General features: G+C 46.8%; 7 protein-coding genes across 7 annotated transcripts; 5 read left to right on the top strand and 2 right to left on the bottom strand.

The window, feature by feature from the left end:
* Positions 1-505: 505 nt before the first annotated feature.
* I302_101037 (40S ribosomal uS19 domain-containing protein) lies at positions 506-1433 on the top strand (the record flags this gene model as incomplete). The annotated part of the gene is made up of 4 exons (XM_019191048.1): positions 506-772; positions 966-1151; positions 1240-1307; positions 1373-1433. The coding sequence occupies 4 exons, from the start codon at positions 506-508 to the stop codon at positions 1431-1433; spliced, it is 582 nt and encodes a 193-aa protein (XP_019047796.1).
* Positions 1434-2586: 1153 nt separating this feature from the next.
* Positions 2587-4359, top strand: I302_101036 (uncharacterized protein; the record flags this gene model as incomplete). The annotated part of the gene is made up of 6 exons (XM_019191047.1): positions 2587-3142; positions 3239-3492; positions 3602-3704; positions 3849-3883; positions 3949-4046; positions 4104-4359. The coding sequence occupies 6 exons, from the start codon at positions 2587-2589 to the stop codon at positions 4357-4359; spliced, it is 1302 nt and encodes a 433-aa protein (XP_019047795.1).
* Positions 4360-4739: 380 nt separating this feature from the next.
* I302_101035 (uncharacterized protein) lies at positions 4740-7635 on the top strand (the record flags this gene model as incomplete). Its single annotated transcript, XM_065869202.1, has 8 exons — positions 4740-4761; positions 4963-5195; positions 5512-5886; positions 6005-6613; positions 6671-6914; positions 6972-7059; positions 7128-7461; positions 7612-7635. 8 exons carry the CDS (start codon positions 4740-4742, stop codon positions 7633-7635), a joined length of 1929 nt encoding a protein of 642 aa, XP_065725274.1.
* Positions 7636-9850: 2215 nt separating this feature from the next.
* I302_101034 (uncharacterized protein) lies at positions 9851-12436 on the top strand (the record flags this gene model as incomplete). The annotated part of the gene is made up of 5 exons (XM_019191045.1): positions 9851-10112; positions 10184-10243; positions 10310-10504; positions 10563-11653; positions 11714-12436. The coding sequence occupies 5 exons, from the start codon at positions 9851-9853 to the stop codon at positions 12434-12436; spliced, it is 2331 nt and encodes a 776-aa protein (XP_019047793.1).
* Positions 12437-13216: 780 nt separating this feature from the next.
* Positions 13217-15800, bottom strand: I302_101033 (uncharacterized protein; the record flags this gene model as incomplete). Its single annotated transcript, XM_065869201.1, has 10 exons — positions 13217-13365; positions 13473-13761; positions 13825-13884; positions 13951-14264; positions 14326-14409; positions 14472-14565; positions 14637-14884; positions 14944-15183; positions 15244-15409; positions 15546-15800. The coding sequence occupies 10 exons, from the start codon at positions 15798-15800 to the stop codon at positions 13217-13219; spliced, it is 1899 nt and encodes a 632-aa protein (XP_065725273.1).
* Positions 15801-16299: 499 nt separating this feature from the next.
* On the top strand, positions 16300-18350 carry I302_101032 (uncharacterized protein; the record flags this gene model as incomplete). The annotated part of the gene is made up of 2 exons (XM_019191043.1): positions 16300-16533; positions 16647-18350. 2 exons carry the CDS (start codon positions 16300-16302, stop codon positions 18348-18350), a joined length of 1938 nt encoding a protein of 645 aa, XP_019047791.1.
* Positions 18351-18674: 324 nt separating this feature from the next.
* I302_101031 (uncharacterized protein) lies at positions 18675-22558 on the bottom strand (the record flags this gene model as incomplete). The annotated part of the gene is made up of 7 exons (XM_065869200.1): positions 18675-18813; positions 18916-20260; positions 20318-20929; positions 20993-21091; positions 21154-21441; positions 21512-22339; positions 22414-22558. The coding sequence occupies 7 exons, from the start codon at positions 22556-22558 to the stop codon at positions 18675-18677; spliced, it is 3456 nt and encodes a 1151-aa protein (XP_065725272.1).
* Positions 22559-22622: the final 64 nt, after the last annotated feature.

Raw genomic sequence — 22622 nt, 5'->3', positions numbered from 1 at the left:
AGAGGGGAAATGACAAAAACGCCGAAATCCCGAGAGACCAAATGAGGCGAAATTCCACCAAAATTCTTTGTTCCCATCCCCTGCTGTACAGTGCACCACCAATACTCTCTCACCCTAGGTCGTTGGACGTTGCTTGCTTGCAGTTTGGTCGTTCGTACAATTCAAGGTTTTCTTCATCGCATCTGGTGATACTCCTTCTTCTCCTCTATCCAACAAGAATTGTATGTCCACCCCTACTACCTCAACACCAAAACGGACGGTACGCTGACTTATAGACTCTCCCTGCTTCATCTCGACTTATTCCCCTCATCATCGACTTGCCCACATCAACTAAACCATTTTATCTCTCCCCACTCAATCATAATAATCTTCGACAAATAGCAAAATGGTAAGTTTAGGATATCTGGGTTCATGGATAGTCAAGGCGGCGGATAAGAAGGGATGCACATAGAGGTAGAGAGTACGGGATGGGGTGATGGGTATCAGAGAATAACGGAAGGAGAATATGAGGAATCCTTTAACAGAATATACACCTAGAGGGATAGAAGTGGAGACAAGAGGAAGGAATAAGCAGGACGATGGAGGATCGAAAACGGATGCTATCGTACTCGTCACGCACACAGGCTTACTTCTAAATCATCATTCACAGGCCGATTTCACCACCGGAGAGGAAGCTGCCGCCAAAAAGGCCTCTAGATCTTTCAAGAAGTACTCTTACAGAGGTGTTGAGCTTGATCAACTCCTCGATCTCTCCAACGAGGACTTCATTGAGGTGGGTTTGGGTTGTTGTCTAAGGAACAGGAATTTGTGCTGATTTAGTCTTGCCATTTTTCTAATCTCCTTCAAATGTGATATCAACTGTATCATCTATCTCATATACCGACGATCTCTCCCTCCTCTTTTTCGCCTTTCATTCACCTCATTCCCTCATTTTCCGTACCTATTCGCTCCCCTCCACCACACAGCTCGTCCACGCCCGAGCTCGAAGAAGGTTCCAAAGAGGTCTCAAGAGACGACCCTTGGGTCTCATCAAGAAGCTCCGAAAGTCCAAGAAGGAGGCTGGACCTAACGAGAAGCCCGCCATGGTCAAGACCCACTTGCGAGACATGATCATCGTTCCAGAGATGATCGGAAGTGTTGTTGGTGTTTACGTGGGTGCCTTGTCTATCCCTTATCCCTAGCGAGGATGCTTGTAGGAAAAGGAATCAAAGCTAAACTGATTTCCTTTTAACCATACAGAACGGTAAGACCTTCACCACCGTCGAAGTCAAGCCAGAAATGACCGGACACTACCTCGGTGAATTCTCGTAAGTCACTTGTCTCCTCTTTCCCATATACTTAAGGGTGTAAACTCATATTGGTAATTATATAGAATCACCTACAAACCCGTCGGTCACTCTCGAGGTGCCAACATGAAGGACTCCCGATTGTGAGTTTTTGCTCTTCCTTCCTTCCTCTAATGCCCGATCTGGCTCATGCTGATGTATCCACTCACAGCGTTCCCCTCAAGTAAGCGGTTCGATGATGGAGAATGGAAAGCGGGATGTGGTGGTAGTTTGTTCATTTGGGATCTTGTATCATTGAATGCAGATACGATATCTTCTCGTTGTTGATTTTGGGGCGGTTGCATGCGTTCAGGAATAACAGGTACTGCGCTTCCGGGTTAGAGTGTAATGATGATTCCTGGCTAGCTGGTGCAGCTTTGCCCGTTCCGAGCGATATTTGAGTTTACCAGCGTGGTATGCTTTCAATGGTCGCTTTAGCTACTGCTTTTCCATGCGTTAGATCCCCCTTACATTCTCTGCTGTAATCAAACGTATTCATGAGCTCGGGACGTGTACTGAACTCTTCATATAGAGTACTCGTCTAGTACAACTGGATATCGATCATCCTTTTACTCGGAGTGGAGGTCGTCATCCCTCGGTCATGCGATCAACCTTCAAACATTGCACATCCCATCTCATATAGCACAAACAAACACCTTGACGCTAATCTACTTAGTCTGCTTATCGACAATACTGAAACGCTAATGGGCGTACATCGTCCTCGCCGTTCTCGGTACTTCTCGCATGCACCGAGGCGACGGTCCAAATCGGATTGGGGACCTACTTATTGACCCAAACCAATCACTCCTGATCGATTAATCAACGGCCTACATTAATCCTTTCAACATGAAATCCATCCGATCCGTAGTCCTTTGTCTGGCTGTTATGGTTATACTAGTACCATTCTCTTTGATCATCCTGTCAATCTTGATGGGAGATCCTTTGGATGAAAACGGGGTTAGTAGAATTATCCCTCTTTATCCCTGATTTCCCCTAAGTTCAAACACATGTATTGCCTGCGATCTAATCGTCCATCCCTGTATTAATAAGAAAGAAAGGAATGATCCTTTCATGTAACAATCTTGAACAAGAGTATGACCGAGGAAGATGAGATGTATAAATAGCTGATTCATCTTGGTTGATTGATCAGGTCGAACTTTCTCTATCATCTAAATTTGATCTATCTACCTTGTCAGAGAGTTGTGCTCTCCAACCTATCTATTCGCTCTTTCAACGTTATCATCGTTATACTCTTACTATCATGCGACCCTCAACCTCGGTCCTAAGCTTACTATCAATCATACCCTTCCTCACGGGCAGAGCCCTCGGATCAACCAAATCGTGCAAAGCGAAAAGCACGACCGGTACCTCCGTCATTGGTGTAGCTGCAGTAGCTACCGACGGGACCACCTCTGCTGTTGGCGCTCTTTCTTCCCTTGCTAGTGGTGGGACCGACCTTCCCAGTGGGACAGCGACCTCTGCTCCTGCAGGAGACTCGTCCATCGCTGCTGTCGATGCAGGTTCTTCCGCACCAACATCAACAGCTCCAGCTTCAGCTGCTGGAAACTCCTCTTCCACTGGGACAGGGGTTAACCCAGCTGATCCGACGATCTCTTCTGGTTCTCATCCTACTTTCGAATTTAAACAGCCAGATAAGGAGGATTGTAAGTGCGGATACAAGGTATCTGGACTGGACGATATCTACATGCCTTTCAAATTTCAATTCAATTTCTCGGAGATCGGGGATGCTGGGCCGTTCAGTGGTCCGGATGATTTAAAACAATATGGCTGGAGAATCAATGAAGGACATCACGTTGGTAGGTCGACTTTCTTCGTATAGCAGTACTTGGTGATTCATGTGATCCCGTACCGTGACACTGTAATGTCAATGATGCTGACTTGAATGCGAACAGGCGGCCCAAGTTCAAATGGTACAGAGACCGACCCGACCACGGGTGAAACCAAGACCGTCCCCATCAATCAATGTCTCGGCGACCCCTCTTCGCTCTCCGTCCAGGGAGGTAATTTACACTTGACCATGAAGGGAGGGCAAACCCCCAGTGGAGAGATGAAGTGTCCAGAGATCATCCATGATAATGCGACTCTCTATGGTATCTTCCAAGCGGAGATGCAACTTGATGATACACCTGGTACCTGCATGGCCTTCGTTGAGTTTATTCCGCAAATCATTCCTTCACACATAGTTTTACTCCATTAGAAATAATTGCTGACGTTACCAAATTGTCTTTTCCCATATTTCGGAACCGAACGTGTAGTGGTTGAATCATACTGTCAATGCTGAGAATATCGCCGACGAATTGGACTTAGAGGTCATCTCCGGGGCTATCATGCAACCTAGTCCTGAGGGTACTGCGGCGGGTGAGTTAAACTTTCTCTCTATGAATGAATCCCCCTCCCGCTTTGCGACCTCTCAACGATCAAGAAATAGGATGGGGTATTTTCTGCCCCGTTTCTCGAGAGGATCCCCTTACTGATATTAATTGATTTTCTTCCCAATCTCAGGTTTATGGTCTACCAATTGGGACGTCAACGGTAACGTGAGTCATCTCCTCAGAGCCTCTACCATAGCTCCCAGCTGAAACGGAATGTGTTGTTTTAACAGTCCAGTGACCCCCTCAATCTCGAACACACCACCGGATCAGACGGTTCTTCTCCTACTCCATTCGAAATTGATCCTACTCTCGACTTTAACACCTACACGTGAGCTCTCTCTCTCCTCCGAAGAAACATAGCTGATCAGGTCTTGGTTTGACGTAGGATCGCATGGGTTCCGGGTGAATATTCACCCAGATACCTCAACGGAAAGGAAATCGGCTCTCCCAGTCAACACAATGCCATCCATGCACAGGAAGCGACCTTCAACACGTGGTCAAATTCGGCATCTGGATGGTCGGCTGGTCCACCTGTCGACGATGTGACGATGAAAGTGAGGAGCGTCTTGTTCTATTATCGAACAGAGGAGGTCCAAGGTCTCATAGACGGATGTTCGGAGGAAGACGTTTGTAAAGTTTAGTCTGTCGCCATGCACTCTCTCCCTAATCGCTTGCATATATCCCTGTTTGCTGTATACCCCCTCTTCTAGGTCCGTGACCTCTTGTAGCTTCTTTGTACACTTGTTTATGAATCCATCACGTCGATGTGAAGGTGTGTTGAGAGACCATAATCGTGGATCGAAGGAGGTGAAACTTAATTGAGCCTCCACTTTGTTGCAGTGATGATCCGGGGTAGATTTGATTCCGGGCTTGCGGGGGATGGGATCAATGGAAGAGAGGGTGAGGATAGCAGTGAGAATGTAAAAGCAAGCAATCATGATCAGATGAATATCCTCCTGTTTTATCGAATAACATACCTTATATACACCTCAGAGATATCACCAGAGTACACTAACCCAAGATGTCGATGAGGAAGCTAGCGGGTGGGTGGAGTAATACGACTTGAGGAAGGGAATGGGTTTGAAGCTGACTTTTGTGTTCTAATCCCTTCCTGACTCCTTCCTTCCTTCCTTCCTTCCTTCCAACATTACAACTTCGCAACGACCTCTCTAATCCACCATTCAACTCCACCTTGTTTACCTTCCAATACACTCCCCTCTGATATCCCCAACCCATATACACAGCCGAGATCGACAAGACCCTCAAGCAAGTCGCAGTGGGCGTAGAAACCTTCGAACTGACATTCGACAAACTCGGTCATGCGACAAACTCGACCCAGAAGGAGAAGACGGAGAATGACTTGAAGGCGCAGATCAAGAAGTTGCAGAAGATGAGGGATCAGATAAAGGCTTGGATAGGGAATAATGATATTAAGGATAAGAATGCGTTGTTGGATAATAGGAAGTTGATCGAGGTGGTGAGTTGTGGGCTCTTGTTCTTTTTCTTTTTGGCGGATCGGCGGAAGGAGACGAATGGGATTGTAGAGGAGGAGGGGTCAGGGGAGATGAGGAGAGAGGGAAGAGATGAGGAGGTAGGCGGGAGAATAGCAGAATGTAGATCAGAACGACAGAGAGAGGACGATATGGCGAGAAAAGTGATGAGCGGAGGTGGTCCTGGTTCATCGTCAATGATGAGACGAGGTAATAAGGGAATCTCACCGCCTTCGGGAGTAATGCTATTGAGGATCGAGAAAAACTTCCCGAGCCCACTGCTAATACTGCTCACACCATCAGCAAATGGAACGTTTCAAAGCCCTCGAGAAAGAGATGAAGATGAAAGCCTTCTCCAAGGAAGGTCTCATCGCCAAATCCAAATTGGACCCCGCTGAAAAAGCACGAAGGGATATGATCGACTGGGTGGGGAACACCACCGACGAACTATCGCGACAGATCGAACAGACCGAGGCTGAGGCGGAGGCTCTGCAAGCTACGAGGAAGAAGAAGGCTGCGGGAGATAGGTTGAGTGAGCTGGAGGAGCTGAACGAGAGGAGAACGTGGCATATGAGCAAATTGGAGTTGGTACAGAGGATGTTGGAGAATGGGACGTTGCCTGTTGAGGATGTTGAGAATGTGCAGGAGGATATCAAGTACTTTGTGGAGGCTAATGCTGTGAGTGGGCAAATCACTGCAGACTTTTTCGATTTGGTGTATATTCACCATCGATCAGTCTCTGCATCGAACATCTCATTTCCGCGTGTTTCTACGCTGACATATCCTCCAATTACAGGAGGAAGACTTTGACTACGATCAGGGTCTCTACGACGAGCTCAACCTACAAGAAGAGGAAGACTACATTCACGATTACGGACATGTCGACGAAGGATCCAACGTTGACGACGCATCAGTCGCCGATATCACCGAATCTGTCAGTACAGGTGCACCAAAGACACCCGCCAAGGAAGAACCTCCAAAGAAAGCTACACCCGCTTCCAAAGCTACCTCTACGACCACGCACGACGATACACCTCCCAGTCCCGTCTCAGCTAAGAAAACACCGTCTAGAAAGGCTACCATGGAAACCAAGACGAAGAGTTCAGAGTCTTTACCACCCGTTCCATCTGTACCTACACCCGCACCCGCACCTACGCCCAAAGCCGCTCTTCCTCCTATTCGATATGCTGCGGCCGCTGCTGCTGCAGTAGGTGGATTGACGAGTACGCCTTCCTCAACTACTGCTGTACCCCAAGTGGGATCGGAGACTTCACCTTCCAAGGCGAAAGAAACACTGCCTACGCCGTTGACGGAAACTCCTCAGGAGGAAGCCCCCACCCCTGCTGAACCTCAGAGTCCACCTGAACGAGCTGAAAGTCCTGCTAAGGTGGATGGTCAGACCAATGTAAGTTCACTCGTTTCCATTCTCACAAGAAACAGGTTAGCTTACTCTACTCTGCAGGGTCACGTACCTCCCCCGCCACATCCTGGACTTGCCGCCGAACAATCGCCCCTTCCAACCACTCCTGCTGTCCCTCCTCAAACCTCAGCTCCGACCGCCAATGCACCTCCTCCACCGGGATATGCACCCCAGCATGCCGAGTCTAGTCGAGCCGCTCAACAACCTCCTCAGGCTACACCGCAGGCTGCTCAACCGGGTGTGATGGGTAATTTGATGCAGAGCTTTGAGATGGCCAAGGAGATGTGTAAGTGTGGCTCGCCCTGCAAGTTGGGGAGTGAGCTGATGAATTGTTGGTAAATAGCTAAGAGAAGGACCAATGATGTACATGAGTTGAATACTGCTTTGGATGGAAGCTTTACCAATATCCCACAACAGTTGGATGCTGAGCCGTGAGTGGATGTTTCATATTACCAAGAGACGAGAGGGATTATTGATATAATACCCGTGAAAACGTCAGACCACGATACTACCACCCCAAAAACCCCATCAAAACCCCCTCGTATTACCCTCAAAGCAGACTACCAGTCCTGGAAGATAAATCGATATACTCCCGCTTGGACCTTGATCAACTCTTCTACATATTCTATTATATGACAGGGACGTACGAGCAATGGTTGGCCGCTAGGGAATTGAAGAGACAATCGTGGAGATTCCATAAACAGTATTTGACGTGGTTCCAACGTGCGCATAACCCTCAGGCGATAACGGAGGATTACGAGCAGGGGGGTTATTATTATTTCGATTGGGAGAATAGTTGGTGTCAGAGGAGGAAGAGCGATTTCAGGTTTGAGGTGGGTTTAAGGTCTTTCTCTTTCGTTGTTGAAATACCCTCTCCTCTCCCGTCTTTTTTGGGAGTGATTCATTATCCTGCTTGCTCAACTGGTACCGCTCGGTTCATACCTCTCATTTGACTATGTGCTGACTGAATGATGCACATTTAGTACCGATGGTTATCTGATCATTAGATGCCGAGTGGTACAGAGTGGGTAACGAGTAGATGTGATCTTATATGCATGATGTGAATATCTACGAGTACGTATACTGATATCACCGACACTGAGAACCCCAGTCATTGCATTGCGCGGAGTGATGTACGATGTCCGTTGGTAGATATCTCATAATATCATTGAAACAGATGAGATTACTATTCTACTCTATCTGATCTGTTCCCGATCTTGATTATGTACGGGAGAGGATCGAAAGGACCCTCTATATCTATACCTCGTTACCCCACTTTGGATGGTTCTGATTGATCGATTGATGGGATGATAGGGTTCATGCTTTATACTTTATACTGTATACTCGCGGGGACACTACTAGATAGGTCTATCAATCGGAGTTGATAAGGTTGTGAGATGACTGAGTAGTATTGAGCAAACTATCGTACGATGATATTTCACCAGATCACTCAGTCTACTCGTACTGTACGATGTATGAACCCCTTTTCCCCACTTCCCCACTTATCTCCACTCCCCCTTTCCGCATCCATCATCCATCACTCATCACACCCTACATATTGTACTGGACATGACAAATCCAGAATATTTGATTTACCATCTAGGGAATAGTTTAATCAGTCTCACGCTCAGTCTCACTCTCCGTACGATCAAAACAACAAAACAATAAACGAGGATCAATCTGATTGTACGAGTAAAAGGTACTGATGGGTAAACAACCACACGACAGTTAAGGGTGAAGAAGGTTTAACTCTGTTGTTTAGTTTAGCTCAAATGAACAATACTGAACTGACAGATCTCGGCTCGGCTTTGACTCTTTCGAACTACTACAATTGGGAACGCTGGTATCGGTGATTCTATAGCCCAAGGTAGGTCGACATTCGTAGATTGATAAAAGGAAGGACAATGCTCTACTTGCCGTTCAGTTAAGCAAGATACGTCATTCAGTTCCAGATCTGATCTCTTCTTATGCTTCGCCAAGATCCAGTCTTAGCTCGAAACACAGCTTTGACTTACTTTACTATCATTCCCCTGACGATCAATCTTCTTTGCTTTTGCTAGTGCTAGCTGAACTTAATATTGATAATTGATGATGATGGAATCAGATGTCTCACTTGCTATGGTCGGGTTTCACTCTCTTTTTTCGCTTCATTCCTGCCCACTTCTGCCTCATGTTCAAAGGTATGTCATGTTATTTATCCTTGTATCCCTGAGATTGATGGAATGTTCATGTTCATGTTCCTATAGGGTATTGGGGATGAAACGCAAGGAAAAGCAAGGTCAGAGCACATATCCTAAATGAATGGAAAAAGAGTACAAACGCTGATCAATCTTTATTGATAAATATTGATGGTAAGCTAACTAGCGTGAATTGATGTAAACATGCTGATGAGACATCCTCTTACGATTGATGGATATCACCATCAGAATGATGGTTGTCGTCGTGGTCGTTGATCTCAGGGGTAGGTAGGTAGGGACGGAGGAGAGCAGCGGAGATTAGTTGGTATACCTCATCAGGTGTGGAGCAGGTATACAGACATTGATATGATTGCAGGGCATCGACAGAGGAATACTGATACTATATAGCATTAATCCAAAGGATGTTGATGTTGAGCGGATTTGATTGATGGTCCTTTGAGAGTTTAAAAGTCTGTGCGGTGCATTAACACGATATATCAAGATATGGTATTGTCGGATTACGACGGAGTAGATAGAGAGAGGTGATTGATGTTGATACTATATATGGTAATGATATATAGGTTGGACTGTATGATATAGCTCCAAATCACTTCCCCTTCTTATGTTATACTATTTATCAAATTTATCTAACTATCTCGCTCATACTCACATCAGTACCCATCAAAACATACAATACAAAAACTTGCTCACTCTAATTCTGATCACTTGACTCGACTTTGGTCATACACTCCTCCTTGTCCTCTCTTGATCAATCTTCAATAATCAGATATAATCCTTCAACCTTGTGATTAACCGATCATTGACAAAAAATCAGAACAATCTTGAACACCCGTTAATTCCGTCCCTTCAACGGTATGTATGTGCTTTCAACTCTTTCTCTCCTATTCTCCTTAACCCTCTTGATCCGACCGTGCACCAGCTCTACCCCCTTCAACTCTCACAATTGTCCATCGTTGTTTAGAATAACTTGACTAATCATGTCAACGCTCCAGCAGAACAGCCAAGGTCCTACACAAACCCACCAATGCCAGCATCAACTTACTCTTCGCCTACTCCACCTGCTATGCCTCATCAGCAAAGAGGTCCGAGCGTCAACACTTACAAGGATTACTCGAAGAACCACTTCAGATCTCATAAATCAATTACTAGACCAGAGGTAGCATCTGCTGGTAGCAGTATCGTATCTATTGACGATGCGAGTGAGGTCGATGTTACCCTCAACGGATCGTCCAATTTTCTTGATCAAGGTAATAGAGACGGTGTGAAGAATCATACTGGTGCTGCTTGTGAGTCGACCTTACATACCGTACTATCTGCCTCCCAAGCGAATCGATCCTTGACTCATCACTGGAAGTAGTCCACGAGAGACCTGATGCCGACGCTCAAAATGACCTTGATACGATCAACTCTCACCAAGGTGAGCTGGGCATAACACAGCAGTTATTCGGACGATAAGCTGACCCTTGCCTTGATTTGGGTTTAGCTCCCACATACACCGCCGACGAAGACTCAACAAATCACCTCCAGACTGCTCGACCTCGGTTGGTAGCTCTCGGTGTCGGTGCTATCAACAAACACCTCAACAGCGGTGGTTCTGGTCGAGCTTTCAAAAATGGCAACTCCTCTTCTTCTGACTTCAAAACTTCCGCCAACGCAAGAGGTATCAGCTATACCAAAGGTGAGCTGCATGAGAGTGTCTTTATACTCAGAAACGAAGCTTACAATGTATTTAATAGGAACTATCAGGCCTCCCAATGAGACTGCCGAAGTCATTGAAGAGATTCATACCCCAGCGTCTATGATCTACCCCAACCCCAATGATAGATCACCATCCAAAGCTCTGGAAGTCTACAGCCGAACTGTTCATGGCTACTCACCTACGACATCGCACCATTTCGGATCATTGTATCAACCCAGATCGATCAAGTCTTTCTTCCCCAAGACACAGAGGGAACAAAACTTACCCGATCTCACTCGATTCGCCAGTGCTGAACAAATCGCGGCTGTCATCGCTGCTTCCCCTCCAGCCACGATGCCCGATGGGACTCCCATTACCAGACCATTCTCATTGGCACCTCTCCCGTATACCGATGACGATATCTCTACCCCTCAACCCTACAACAAGGAGTATCCTCATCCGATCACAGCCTATGCTTCCCCCCGAGTCAACCCCGAGACAATCAAGAGAAGCGGGTATGGTAGAATCCTCAGATCCCTTGTCGAGCAAGACTTGCCTCTTACACTCGGCTCAAGGTTGTACGATGCTGGGTTCAGAGATCTCGACTCGAGTGTCTATCTCCTTTTCTCGTTCGAAGGGTCTCAAGGTAATGGTATTCCCGAATCTTTATGGTCAAAGCTCGAAAATGTCACTTCGTCAAGATTACCGGTCGGAGCAAATGGTGTATCTCCTTACGCTCATTCCACTACCAGCACTGCCACTGCCAGCTCGGTAGAAATGCCACCAAGATTTGCTCAACTCAAAAATCAGGCTGCTATGGAGTATGGGATGCTCACTCCTCCCGGATCAGCTGGTGAAGCGGATTATTTCTCCAAACCTATCAATAATCGACTTCCCGATTATGATCTCACTCCTCGACCTTCACCAGACTATCACTCGGTTCGACACGCTTCTTCCATGGCTCACATGCGCAACGTCGAGCGTCCCTACGACCAACAAGAATCGGGGTATCAATCCCCTCACCAATCTCGAACGAACCACTCTGCCACTTCCGATGGTACTGCCACTGGTATTTCGCCTTTTTACAAAACCGAACTTTGTGCGATCTGGCAGCAAACGGGCAGATGCAAGTATGGAGGTCAATGTCAGGTGAGTTGAAGTGATCTCTTCTTCCCAGATATTCTCAACTTATCACTGATATGATCTCAGTACGCTCACGGTGCGGAAGAACTCCGACTGCCTCGACACCTTCAAAACGCTGTTCGCGGTTCTGCTGCAGCTAAAGACCGAGTAAATTCAAATGCGCCAAACTCATACAATATCAATAACGGGATGGTTTATCCTTCACCTACTCGATCCATCTCGCTCAAACCGCATGCAAGATCTACCAATCTGAGTTTCTCCAATACTCAACCCCAAGCCAGACGATCATCCTGCCCCCCTCAACAGCTCGCACCCCTCAGCGAAGGGATCGAAGACGATCATCCACTCCCCCTTCCAGCACGACATCAGTCCCTTGCTATCCCCGCTCCCATCGGTGCGGAACGATCCATGCCAACATCTACAGTGGCAAACACACCAAGTACAAGAAGTTCCATCTCAAGTACCGAGAAATGGGATGATATGCCGCCCTTCACTCTGGCCGAATCGAGTCACCCCTCCAACACACTCAGGAGCGAACCCAGTACGATGAGCCTCAGTCTCTCCACTTCGTCTAGCTCTGGTTATAGTCTGTTCACGGATTACAGCGAGGGTGGGAAGACTTATAGTCCCATTGAAGGGGATATTACCATCGCCGATGGTACGAATCCTGCTCCCAAGGTGGGATATGGATATAATGGGATTGGGTTAACAGGCGGTAAATCAGGTTATCAAGCCAATGTCACTGCCAATACCATTGGGAATGGGAATGGACAATCCATCTGGAGATGATCGGATACTACACCCGGAGAAAGAATATAGTACGATGGTTATTTGATCTCTGTAAATACGTATGCTTTCCTTAAGAGTTCGTTCTTCTTCTTCTTTGAGATTGTCTAGTGTGATGATTTGGTCTTTGTCGACTTTCCTGTTCTACAGTATTGAATCTTCTGTGGTGTTTACAGTATTGGTTAATTTGTGGTTTTGATTTGGTTTTGGTTTTGACCTTCTATATTGACAATCGGTTTGAATATGATTTTTTGGATCAACTTTAATTTCGAACTTCTTACGGCTTACCGTATACGTGGGAATTCGTGATTGGGAGAGAAACAACAACAACAATAACATCTGTCGTAAAATGTATCAAGTGTAATTGTGAATTGGAAACTGTGCAACTCGAAAATTAGATATGTGTTAATCACCGCAATTCGGGAGAAGGATATGTGGGAGGGCGGATACATCTGAGGGAACGGGGGTGTATCGGGAGGCTCTTCGATTGGTGGTTCTTGATATTTCTACATTCTTCGTCCATACGATAAAGTGTGATTAGCAAGTTTTTATTCTGAAATCTAATGTGTACAAGGCTATCCTCGTATATAATGCATTATCTTATCTGTCCAACATATTCGCACAAGCAGGAAAGTCAATGATGGGTATGATAAAAGTATGTAGTGTAGATATATGAAAGCAAGTTTGGATATAGACTATGACCCAACAACCAAGAATAGCAAGACAAATCTACCCTCAAGTTATTCGAGAAGATCATGCTCGTATCTCACAATCAGGAATGGTTTACGCGTTTGATGTCGTCGGAACAGAGGTGGTCGAAGCTGTCGTAGCTAGTAATTTTGACATTGGCTGAGCGTATGCCAGGGATCGTTTCACGTAGAAGAGCATGTATGCTTTTTGGCTCAGGACTGATGAGAGGGTTGTGGGAGTGACTATAAACATAACAAAGAAGTGTATATCAGCTGAGGTCGTTCTCTGATCTGATGAGTGTGACATCATTTGATCTGACTGATGATGGCTCTGCAAACTCAACACTCACCCTTATCATCATCGCAATGCCACCACTCCTCGCCCTCCCGCACATCCGCCCAATAATGCCCATTATCCAATTTACCCTCGTGCGTCACCACAGCGAACAGATCGTATATGAACAGCGAGTCGGGTAAGATGTCCTGCTCATCTTTGATTATTGGCTTGATGTCTTCGTCTGTAGATTGAGGTGATGGAGTGGGAGAAGGAGAATCGACATAGGGTCTCATGTTGAGTGTAGAGGGGAAACGAACGTGGGACTCGATCTTGGATGAGGCGGTGGTCATGTGTGCGAATCGCTGTACGAGTACGAATGTATCAGCTTGATTCGACTCTTAGTTAAAGGTCAGCTGTTTACTCACCTTTAGCTGGAACGATAGCACAGGTGCAAGTTTCTTGATAGTCAGATTCTTGGTTGCATGCTGTGATGACAAAACTAACGTAAACATCGAGATCATAGCATTGGCCGAGTCGTTGACTATACTCACAGTACCAGGTCCTCCACCGCATTTCGAGCACTCATACCCTTTCCCACCACTCTCTGGCCCACCGATGGTCTCACTCGCGCAGAACCTTCTGAGCAATCCAGCCAAAGTCAACTGCGGATTTCCATTTGAACCCCCTCCTATGCCCTCGGACGACGATGTGGAAGTAGTCGATGTGATAGTATTGCTTGATGAGCCGGAAAGAGGGGAGTAAGGGAAGTCCAACTGTATGTCTAGGATGGGATCTATAGTTGAGGAAGTATGGGAGCATGATGAGCAGGTGACAGAGGAGAGTAAAGATCCAGCAAAGGTTTGATCTGCGAAAAAGAATGGTTGTCAACTTGGCTCAAGTGATCTGTGACCATCAGCTGCACTCACGAGCGATGCAGTTGCAGCTTGAGAGTTGACCTTTGGCATGGGCATGTATTTGATCTAAAGCAGCGAGGAAAAACGAGTGTGCGTCTGCAATAGCATTTCGATTTGTCAGCCGATGACACTTAGATATGAAGCCTTCAGAAACCAACCTTGTTGACCATATCCTTCCAGCTCGGCACTAGCATGCCACATAGCATAAAGCATCGTGATCGGTCCATAAGGTGAATTGTCCTCGTTGTAGAACTGCAAGCGATTGAGGGTGTCAGCTTATATATTGGACAAGAGAGATGACATGAAGCTGAAACTTCACTCACCTCCTCGAACGCTCGATCCATCTCACAGCACATACATCCTTTCTCCCTGTCCATGCCGGGAGCTCCGTTCGGCGCTTCAGCACCTAGGAAAGGTTTTCCTACACTCAGTCCCTTCGATCCGTTTGGACATACATGGCGATTGTGTTTATCCGAGAGGAAATACGCCTTGAGTAAAGGATTATGTATGAGAGACTGCAGTATAGCAGAGAGGAAGCATGTCTGTGAGAGGTTGAGTAGCGGACGTAGACCTGATACCGGATTTGGGGAATCAACGTCCATACCTATCAACCTGAGAGGATAGGCTTACCTCTACACGAGCTCTTCGATAGTTCGCTCTCCTCGATCTTGACCATATTACTAGGATTCCAAGCTTTCCACGGACCTCTTCCCCTCCCTCTTCCTCCACCCACTACACCAGGTTCACGGGATTTATCATGCATCTCCTCTGTACGTATCTTGACCAGACGCAGGATCGACTCGAATTGATCTGGATAAATGGTATCGGAGCATGATGAGCAATAGATTGCACCGGACGATGAGTCGACGGCTAAGGCGGTCAATGGAGTAAGCTAAAGATCACGATCTAGCCGATAAACAAGTAGCTTACCAAATCCGCATTGACCGTTACTCTGCTGCCAATGATTGCGCATGCAATTTTTGGAAGATGAGGAAGAAACACCGGTGAAAGGTAGACAGCCGATGTAGGAACATGTCAGACATGCCCATGGTCTCGTGAGTGTTGTTGAGCAGGTGTGGCATTTTGGCGGAGATGTCTAAGTGAGGAAAAGAGGTCTTCAGCATTGCGATTTTCTTGTCTACTACGCCAGAGGGAAAAGGATGTAGTGGACCGGTTCAGTCGCAAGACGAGTAGTAATGAGGCTTCTGAATGAAACTGCAGCGCCAACTCACTTTCCTCCGTTTAGCACCTTCTGCCACGGCCCCCCATCTGACAGCTTCGGTAAATCGTTTTTCCACCTCGTGTTTCCTTGTCCCTGTGACAGGAGGGGGTATAGACCCATTTATTCCATCTTGTTGACCTTGAAGCTGCTGAGATGAGCTGAGCAAGGAGGAAAGGTGAGAGCAGATTGAAGTATCTGGTCTAGCAAAGAGATTGGTGGTAGACGAGGAAGGTGCCGAGGGAGTGACTAACATGGTTGTTGACATGATGAGATTATAAAGGAAGATATCTTGGAGAGGGTTTGGAGGAGAGATAGATCGGGAGAGGTCGTTCAGCCCCTGAGTGAGGTTGCAGCAGAGGAGAGGAGGAAAGATGATGACAAGGAAAGATGAAACGAATGATGAATGAGATGAAATGAGTGAGATGAGTGAGATGGAGGTTGACGTCGGGTGCAAAAACCGGACAGAACCGATCAATGCGTCTGACACGTGGCGATATGCTTTAGTAGTATTACATAATCGATATGCCGGGCTTACGCGTGAAGTGCCAGTCGCGTTTTTGACAACATTATTGACATCCACATGCCATGTTCAAAATCATCAACAACAGTAATGATAATAATTCATCTTCATCTCGCATCACCATCTTCCCACTGGCATAGATCTTACTCCGTTCAAGAGACAACTCAGTCCATCGCCCATCTACTGCTAGTGTACTCCTCTCCCCTCGCCATAAGCTGGACGCAATCCCAATCACCCATCCACCATGTCAAACCCAAACTCAAACCCCCTTCTCTCCCCTCCCTTCTACGTCATCCCAGGTATCGATCCCAACTCGCCCATCTCAGCTCAGACCGAACAGATAGATCAGCTCAATACGCTGCTGCTCCAAGAGATAGATGCAAATTTCGCAAAGTTTCATCAAACAGTCACTAGTAGGATATTACCGGAGATTAAGAGGTTTGCTATTGCCGGGGAACCTACGAGGGAGGCAGCTCAGGTGGGTAACAATTGTTCTTTTAGACTTCAGAATATTACTTTAGATAACCTAGGAGAGTAATTAATGCCTGCATCCTGATGAACCTGTATGCTGATTCTCAGTGATGTGCCTAGTTCTGGCGATCATTCTTCGAAGCAGCCTCGTCAATCCGAACTACGGGTCTCGAAGAACCTTCCCTCCCCTCTCACCAAGATACATCCACTCAGTATGACGACCAGACGATGACGCTTCGTAGAGAGCATGATGAGAGTGGGATATCGCAAGACGACCAATCAGGCTCATCATTCATCTTCGACCCGCCTGCAACTTCTTCCACACCATTACCCAACGCTGCAAAGGGTAAAGGAAGGATCAACGAATCATGGGAAGATTCCATGGAATCACCCTTCGATAGGCTAGATAGGAGACTACGAGATGATCTTAAGATTGGGCCAAGTGCGGGTAAAGGAGATGGAATGGGAATGGATTTCATCAATAATCAAAGTGGAATATCAAGTGATCTACCTACTCCTTCACTTCCCAGTGGATATTCCCTCCCTCACCTGGGAAGCGGAAGTAACACCTCCCCCTCTCTGCCCAGTATCAACTGGAATCAGTCGCAAGACCAGTCATCCCAGGACTACTCGACAGGTACAGTCGATCCTCAGGAAATCCACCATGCTCAACAACCCGGACAACACTCACGTCCATCTTCAGCCACTCCCAAAGCCAACAAGGTCGCTTCTTCCTCTTCGACAATATCGCACAACCCCTTCGGACCAAATTTCGACGGTATAGTCGATTTACGATCCACTCCGCTAAATTCCAAACAATCAAAAAGAACGAAGAAACCACCCAAACAATCCATCTTACCTGGAATAGACGATGAGTCATCAGATGAAGAACTTCCGTTCGGAATGTCCCCACCTGTGACTATGAAATTCTCTTTACCCCCTAAAGCAAAGGCCATCTTTGATATGTCCCGCACACCGGGTAAGAAGGCTGTACCGAGGGAGTCTACAATTACCGGTACCAACGATAATGTTTCTGGCATCGAAGGAAAGGTGGATCAGGAAGGAGAGAAACAGGCTAAATACATTTTGGACGATCTGCTGGAAGAAATGGGATCTGAACTATCACCTCGACTGGACACCCCCGAGGGACTGGGTAGATACTCTATCATGCCTGGGGAACTTCAGGCTGGAGAAGGTAGATTATTGTTCTCCGACCAACAACAACAACGACAACCTGTGCTGGAGGAACAAGAAGAAGAAGAAGAAGATCAAACGTATCATCCCTCTTCCTATCGATCTGTAGGAGAGAGTCATAATCCCACTAGAGAGAGGTTACACAGAAGATCAACAGGGGCCAATACGTCCTATGGATCAGATATGGTTGACCTCCCAGTCGGTCAAGTATACTCTGCGGAAGATTCATTCGATAATGAAGATTCCTTTGCGTCGGACCTAGACGATGGGTATGATAATCCTACAGCTACGGGAACGGGAACAGCAACAGGAACGATATCGAGTGTACCCTACTCGACACACGATCATATCCTAGCGGACGATTCGTACCTCTCTTCAGAGGGGGATCTCACGACAACCTCAGAGGCAGGTGCGATCTTTGGTAAACAGCCTAATTACTTGCCTCAACCTCAATCACACCAACATCGACAAAGTACACTTGCCGGTGTAGGCGGGGGTGGACCCAGAAGGAGTCATTTCAATCTTATGAAGATGGATGAGATGGATACCTACCATGGGGGACGGTTGGAAGACGCTGCGGGGCATGATGTCGAGAATAGTCCGACAAAGGGTTTGGCTAGGGGTAGGTAGGATAGATCCTCGTGTAGACTTGTGTAGGTATTGGGTAATGCTGGCAGATGGACCTAGATGGTTACGTATTTCGTATATGGATGTATGTAGAGAGGCAGAAATACAACTCGTGTGTGTTCATGCATGTATAATGATTGTAGACTGTCAATACAAATTTATCTTCACTATCGCCAAGACGCTTCTCTTCCTCTTTTCGACCCGTCTTGAGAGACTTTGAACGTTATATTATTCATCTTCACTTGTCAAATAGATACCTGCCTCACTGCAAGGTATCTTTTCCATCGTCCATCGTGGATCATCAGGGACTGACTGATCAACTCCCTCCTACTCCTCTTCCTCCCCCTCCAACGGCTCGTACTGATTCTCATCCTTCCCTCTAGTCATCCACCACCACCCCGTCGAAACAGCCGCGATAAGTATGACAAGCCCAATCCCAGATAGAGTGATGACGAGCCAACCCCATCTGTTAACCCCAAAACAAACCCAAACAATCAGCACCTCTGACCATCTGCTCGGAATGGATATACCCAGCGATCGATGCGGGGGTAAGAACGACTTAACTCACCTGGAGAACCAACTTGGTTGATAAGGTATCAGAACCGAATCAATCATCAACACCCCTCCACCAAGGGTCATACCATCTTTCCATAATCTCTTTCCCTCCTCTTCTTCGTCATCATTCCTGCCTCTGCCTTTCTTCTTCCCATCCCCATCCCCATCCTGATCGTCTCCATCCAAATCCGGCCAGTGCTCATAATCACCATTCAAGGGGGAATTATGATTCCTCTTCCATCTAACAGTCGCTCGACCCGTCTGACCGATCCTAGCTGAATTACCCAACCCTCCCATATTCTGATCATTCCCCCTCGCACCCTTGATACCAACAATAAAAGAATTATCCCCCGTAGCTCTAAATGCCAATTCGCCGAATTTGTCCTTGCTAGACGAAAGTAATGTCTTGTATACCAAATCATCATCTAATGATATCGGTTGACCATCTCGGGGAGGAGTGATCGGTTCCTTTCGATCGGACTGTCTGGTATTAGCTGATATATCGGATGTAGATGGGATGATGTGAAGTTTCAACAAGTCGAGTAAAGCTTGTTTATCGTTTGTGTAATGCGTTATGTTGATTCGCGAGAATGCTTTGTCGGAAGGTACGAGTAGGGTATAGCTTGGTAATGCTAGATCTTCAATCTTGGGTTCCTTATCCCCATTTCCATCATCTTCGACCAGTCCCCTAAGTTGATTAACGGTCACTTCACCTTCATCAGGTTCTCTCCCTTCCAAAATCCACCCCAAACCGACACGCATCATCAAATCCCCCATCGTACTCTGCTTCGATCCTCTGATCAACTTCGCAATGGTAATTTTGACATCAGAGGGCATGACGACCGAATCAATCGTATGAATCACACCTGTATTGGTCAATGCATCGGAATGCCATACCTTCGCTGATCGTAATTCCCCATTCGAAGGTAATGATTCGCCTGAATCGTACCCCTCCCATTTCGTTGGTGAACGTAACGATACACTACCGTTTTTCCCTTTCGTACGATCGATTACTATCTTCCCACCTTCCAGAGTGGTATATACCTTCTTACCGTACTCTACATCGGGTGAATAGACTATTTCGTTGACAGCATGATATTTGATCACTTTTCGTAATTCGTCTTTACCCTCGGGTAAGAGGAGGTACCGCATGGTCAGGCCCAGTTGGTTGAAAGCTCGATTGCGAGGCATAAAATATGTTGTAGCTGGAGTCCGTTTGACCGCTTTATCTAGTTCTGCGGCGTACACTGCTGCGATGAAGGTTGATAGCTGAAGGTCGGAGACGGCCGTTTGAAGAACGTCGTCAGGCGGGGAGAGCAGGGACGATAAGAGGTAGATTATGCTTTCTCCGGTTTTGACTGAATTGGTGAACTCATCAGCACCCAAGCCGTTTTTCTGACATGTAACTCATTTACCCGGTTTACCAAGTACCGTAGCCCCTCCAAACCTGATTTCGCCCTCTCCAATAGCTTCCCAGTCGTTTCTGTCCCTTTGGAACCTCTCTGACACGTCCACTCTTAATCTTTGTCTGCCACCATCAAGCAGAGAAGTCTTAAGCTCTGTACCTAGTAACATCCCATCCTTGATGTCTGAGGGCAACAGTCTTCCAGGTAGAATATGATATTGCAACAAGGCAGCGAGGGGTGAGGCATCTTGAATGGGTTTCTTGACTTTACCATCTAGTAATATGGCAACATCTGCAGAACCTTCCAATTCATCGATCACCTCGACATCGCCTTGCTCAGCAGCAGCCCAAACATGCGGTATGGGTGCACCCCATCCTCCACCCCATTTATCCATGGTATCCAAGACGTCGTCAGTGGGAGCTAGGATCGTCCAGCCTTCTCCCTCTTTGTTCTTCTTGTGACCATCAGAGCCCGAAGGCCCGATATATGCGTGTGAGAGGTTGGCGGATCGAAGAAGGGAGACGAATCGGGTGGCATTAAGGGAGAGAAGCATCTTCTCAGCGGAATTGAGGAGTGTGAAGTTTTCCGGTACCAGAAGGTTGGGTAAGATGTGAATCACACCTAGAAGGAGATGAGATACTCAGCTTGGTGACAAGTCCGTATGCGAGACCAAGCTGTACTCACCATTTGAAGCGAATATGTCGACTGTCTGAGCATCAGTACCGTTAATGGAGAGTTGACCAGGTCCAGTTGAATTAGCGAGCAGGTCTAAGCCAGAAGAAGCTACAGAGTTCGTATTAAAAGACATAAGATTGATGTAACCCTCTGATACCGGAGCAGCTCACTTTCCAAACTCCTGTTACCAAGCGTATCACTCCAACCAACATGACCTTTCCCCACGCCCAACACAACTCCTCCAGCAAGTATTCTGGCAGTCCCTTCTTCGCCATATGGTCCCTCCAGATAGCCTTTTTCTATATCATCGAAAGCTGAACTAAAAGCTTCGTTCGACGGAGCGAAGAGTGTGATATGCGGAGAAGTAGCGAAAGAATCTGGTAAAGGTGTGGGAAGGGCTGTGAATGTCAAAAGATGCGATAGGTATTTCAGTGATGGGTGGGTACGGATGATGTCCTCTGTAACGATGATGAAAAAAAATTCAGTACTACTTCCCCATTCCTATCGTATTCTGGAGATTCAACATACCCATGGAAGAAGGCATATCCAGTACGCCCTCAATACCAACGACCACACCATTCCTAGCGTATCTTATCCCTTTCAACTGTTCCTTCTCCTTATCTTTCAACAGCATCATATTCCCGTAATCTGTCTTATTTGGTTTTGGTGTCGGTTCGGGTTCCTCCACTTCCCATCCTTTTCCATCCCAGAAAACAGCTCCACCCTCGCCATTCCAATCTACACCTACTCGACCTTTCTCCTCTTCCTCTCCAATTTTAGCCAGACGTAACCTCTGACCATGGCCACCTAGCAGACCCTCACCCCCTCTAGGTAACCAGGGAGGTCCCGGCTCAGGGGTAGGAGGAAGCTTCGGTTCATCCGCCAGAGGGTAAAGCAATGTAGTTTCGATGGTGATATTCCCAATGCCCTGTCCCGAATTTTGGGTGGCTAAGAAAAAGGAGGGCGGGAGGGTATAATTCAACATGTGATATAATAGATGTTGCCTCAATAACCAATTTTGATTATCCATCAACCCTCTTTCATCCTCTTCATTTCGTCCAGATTCGTTCATCCGTATGTCTAATACCTCATCTTCAGTCTTGAACCATTCGTCTAAACCCCCTTCTCCCAACCATCCTTCCTGAATGAAAGACTGCTCGTCATCTTCTTTAGGCTTGGGTTTATGTTTATCCGCCCAATCTGTCCAAGCTTGATCTGTAGGTGCGAAGACAGTTGCGTTGCCTATGTGAGCTAGGAGGGGTATACATTTGGCTCGCTGGAGGAGGTGCAGGGTTATGGTGTGTTGAGATGAGGATGAGAGGACCGAGACGATGCTTTCGGCTGTGGTTGAGATGTCTGCGAAGAGACTCAAGCGTGGTGAGCAATGTTATCCTGAGCAGGGTAAATAAGAGTATGTGGAAGTAACTTACCATCATTGTTTGTATCGTACTGCGCAGAAGATGGATGACGAGACGAGTCTTGAGGTATGTGACTGGTAGGTGAAAAGGCCAATTGTTGTGATACTCCTACTCTAGCGGCGAGGAGGACGGAGACTAGGAGACTTGATGACCACATCGTTGGTGGGGGCGTGGACGCCTTTGCGTAGATTTCTGTGACGATGTTTACGGGTCTATCCAAG

Source organism: Kwoniella bestiolae, chromosome 1, assembly GCF_000512585.2.
Source record: "Kwoniella bestiolae CBS 10118 chromosome 1, complete sequence".
Classification (NCBI taxonomy): Eukaryota; Fungi; Basidiomycota; class Tremellomycetes; order Tremellales; family Cryptococcaceae; genus Kwoniella; species Kwoniella bestiolae.
The sequence above is the reverse complement of the archived record's forward strand: the minus strand, read 5'-3'. Positions and strand labels throughout refer to the sequence as shown.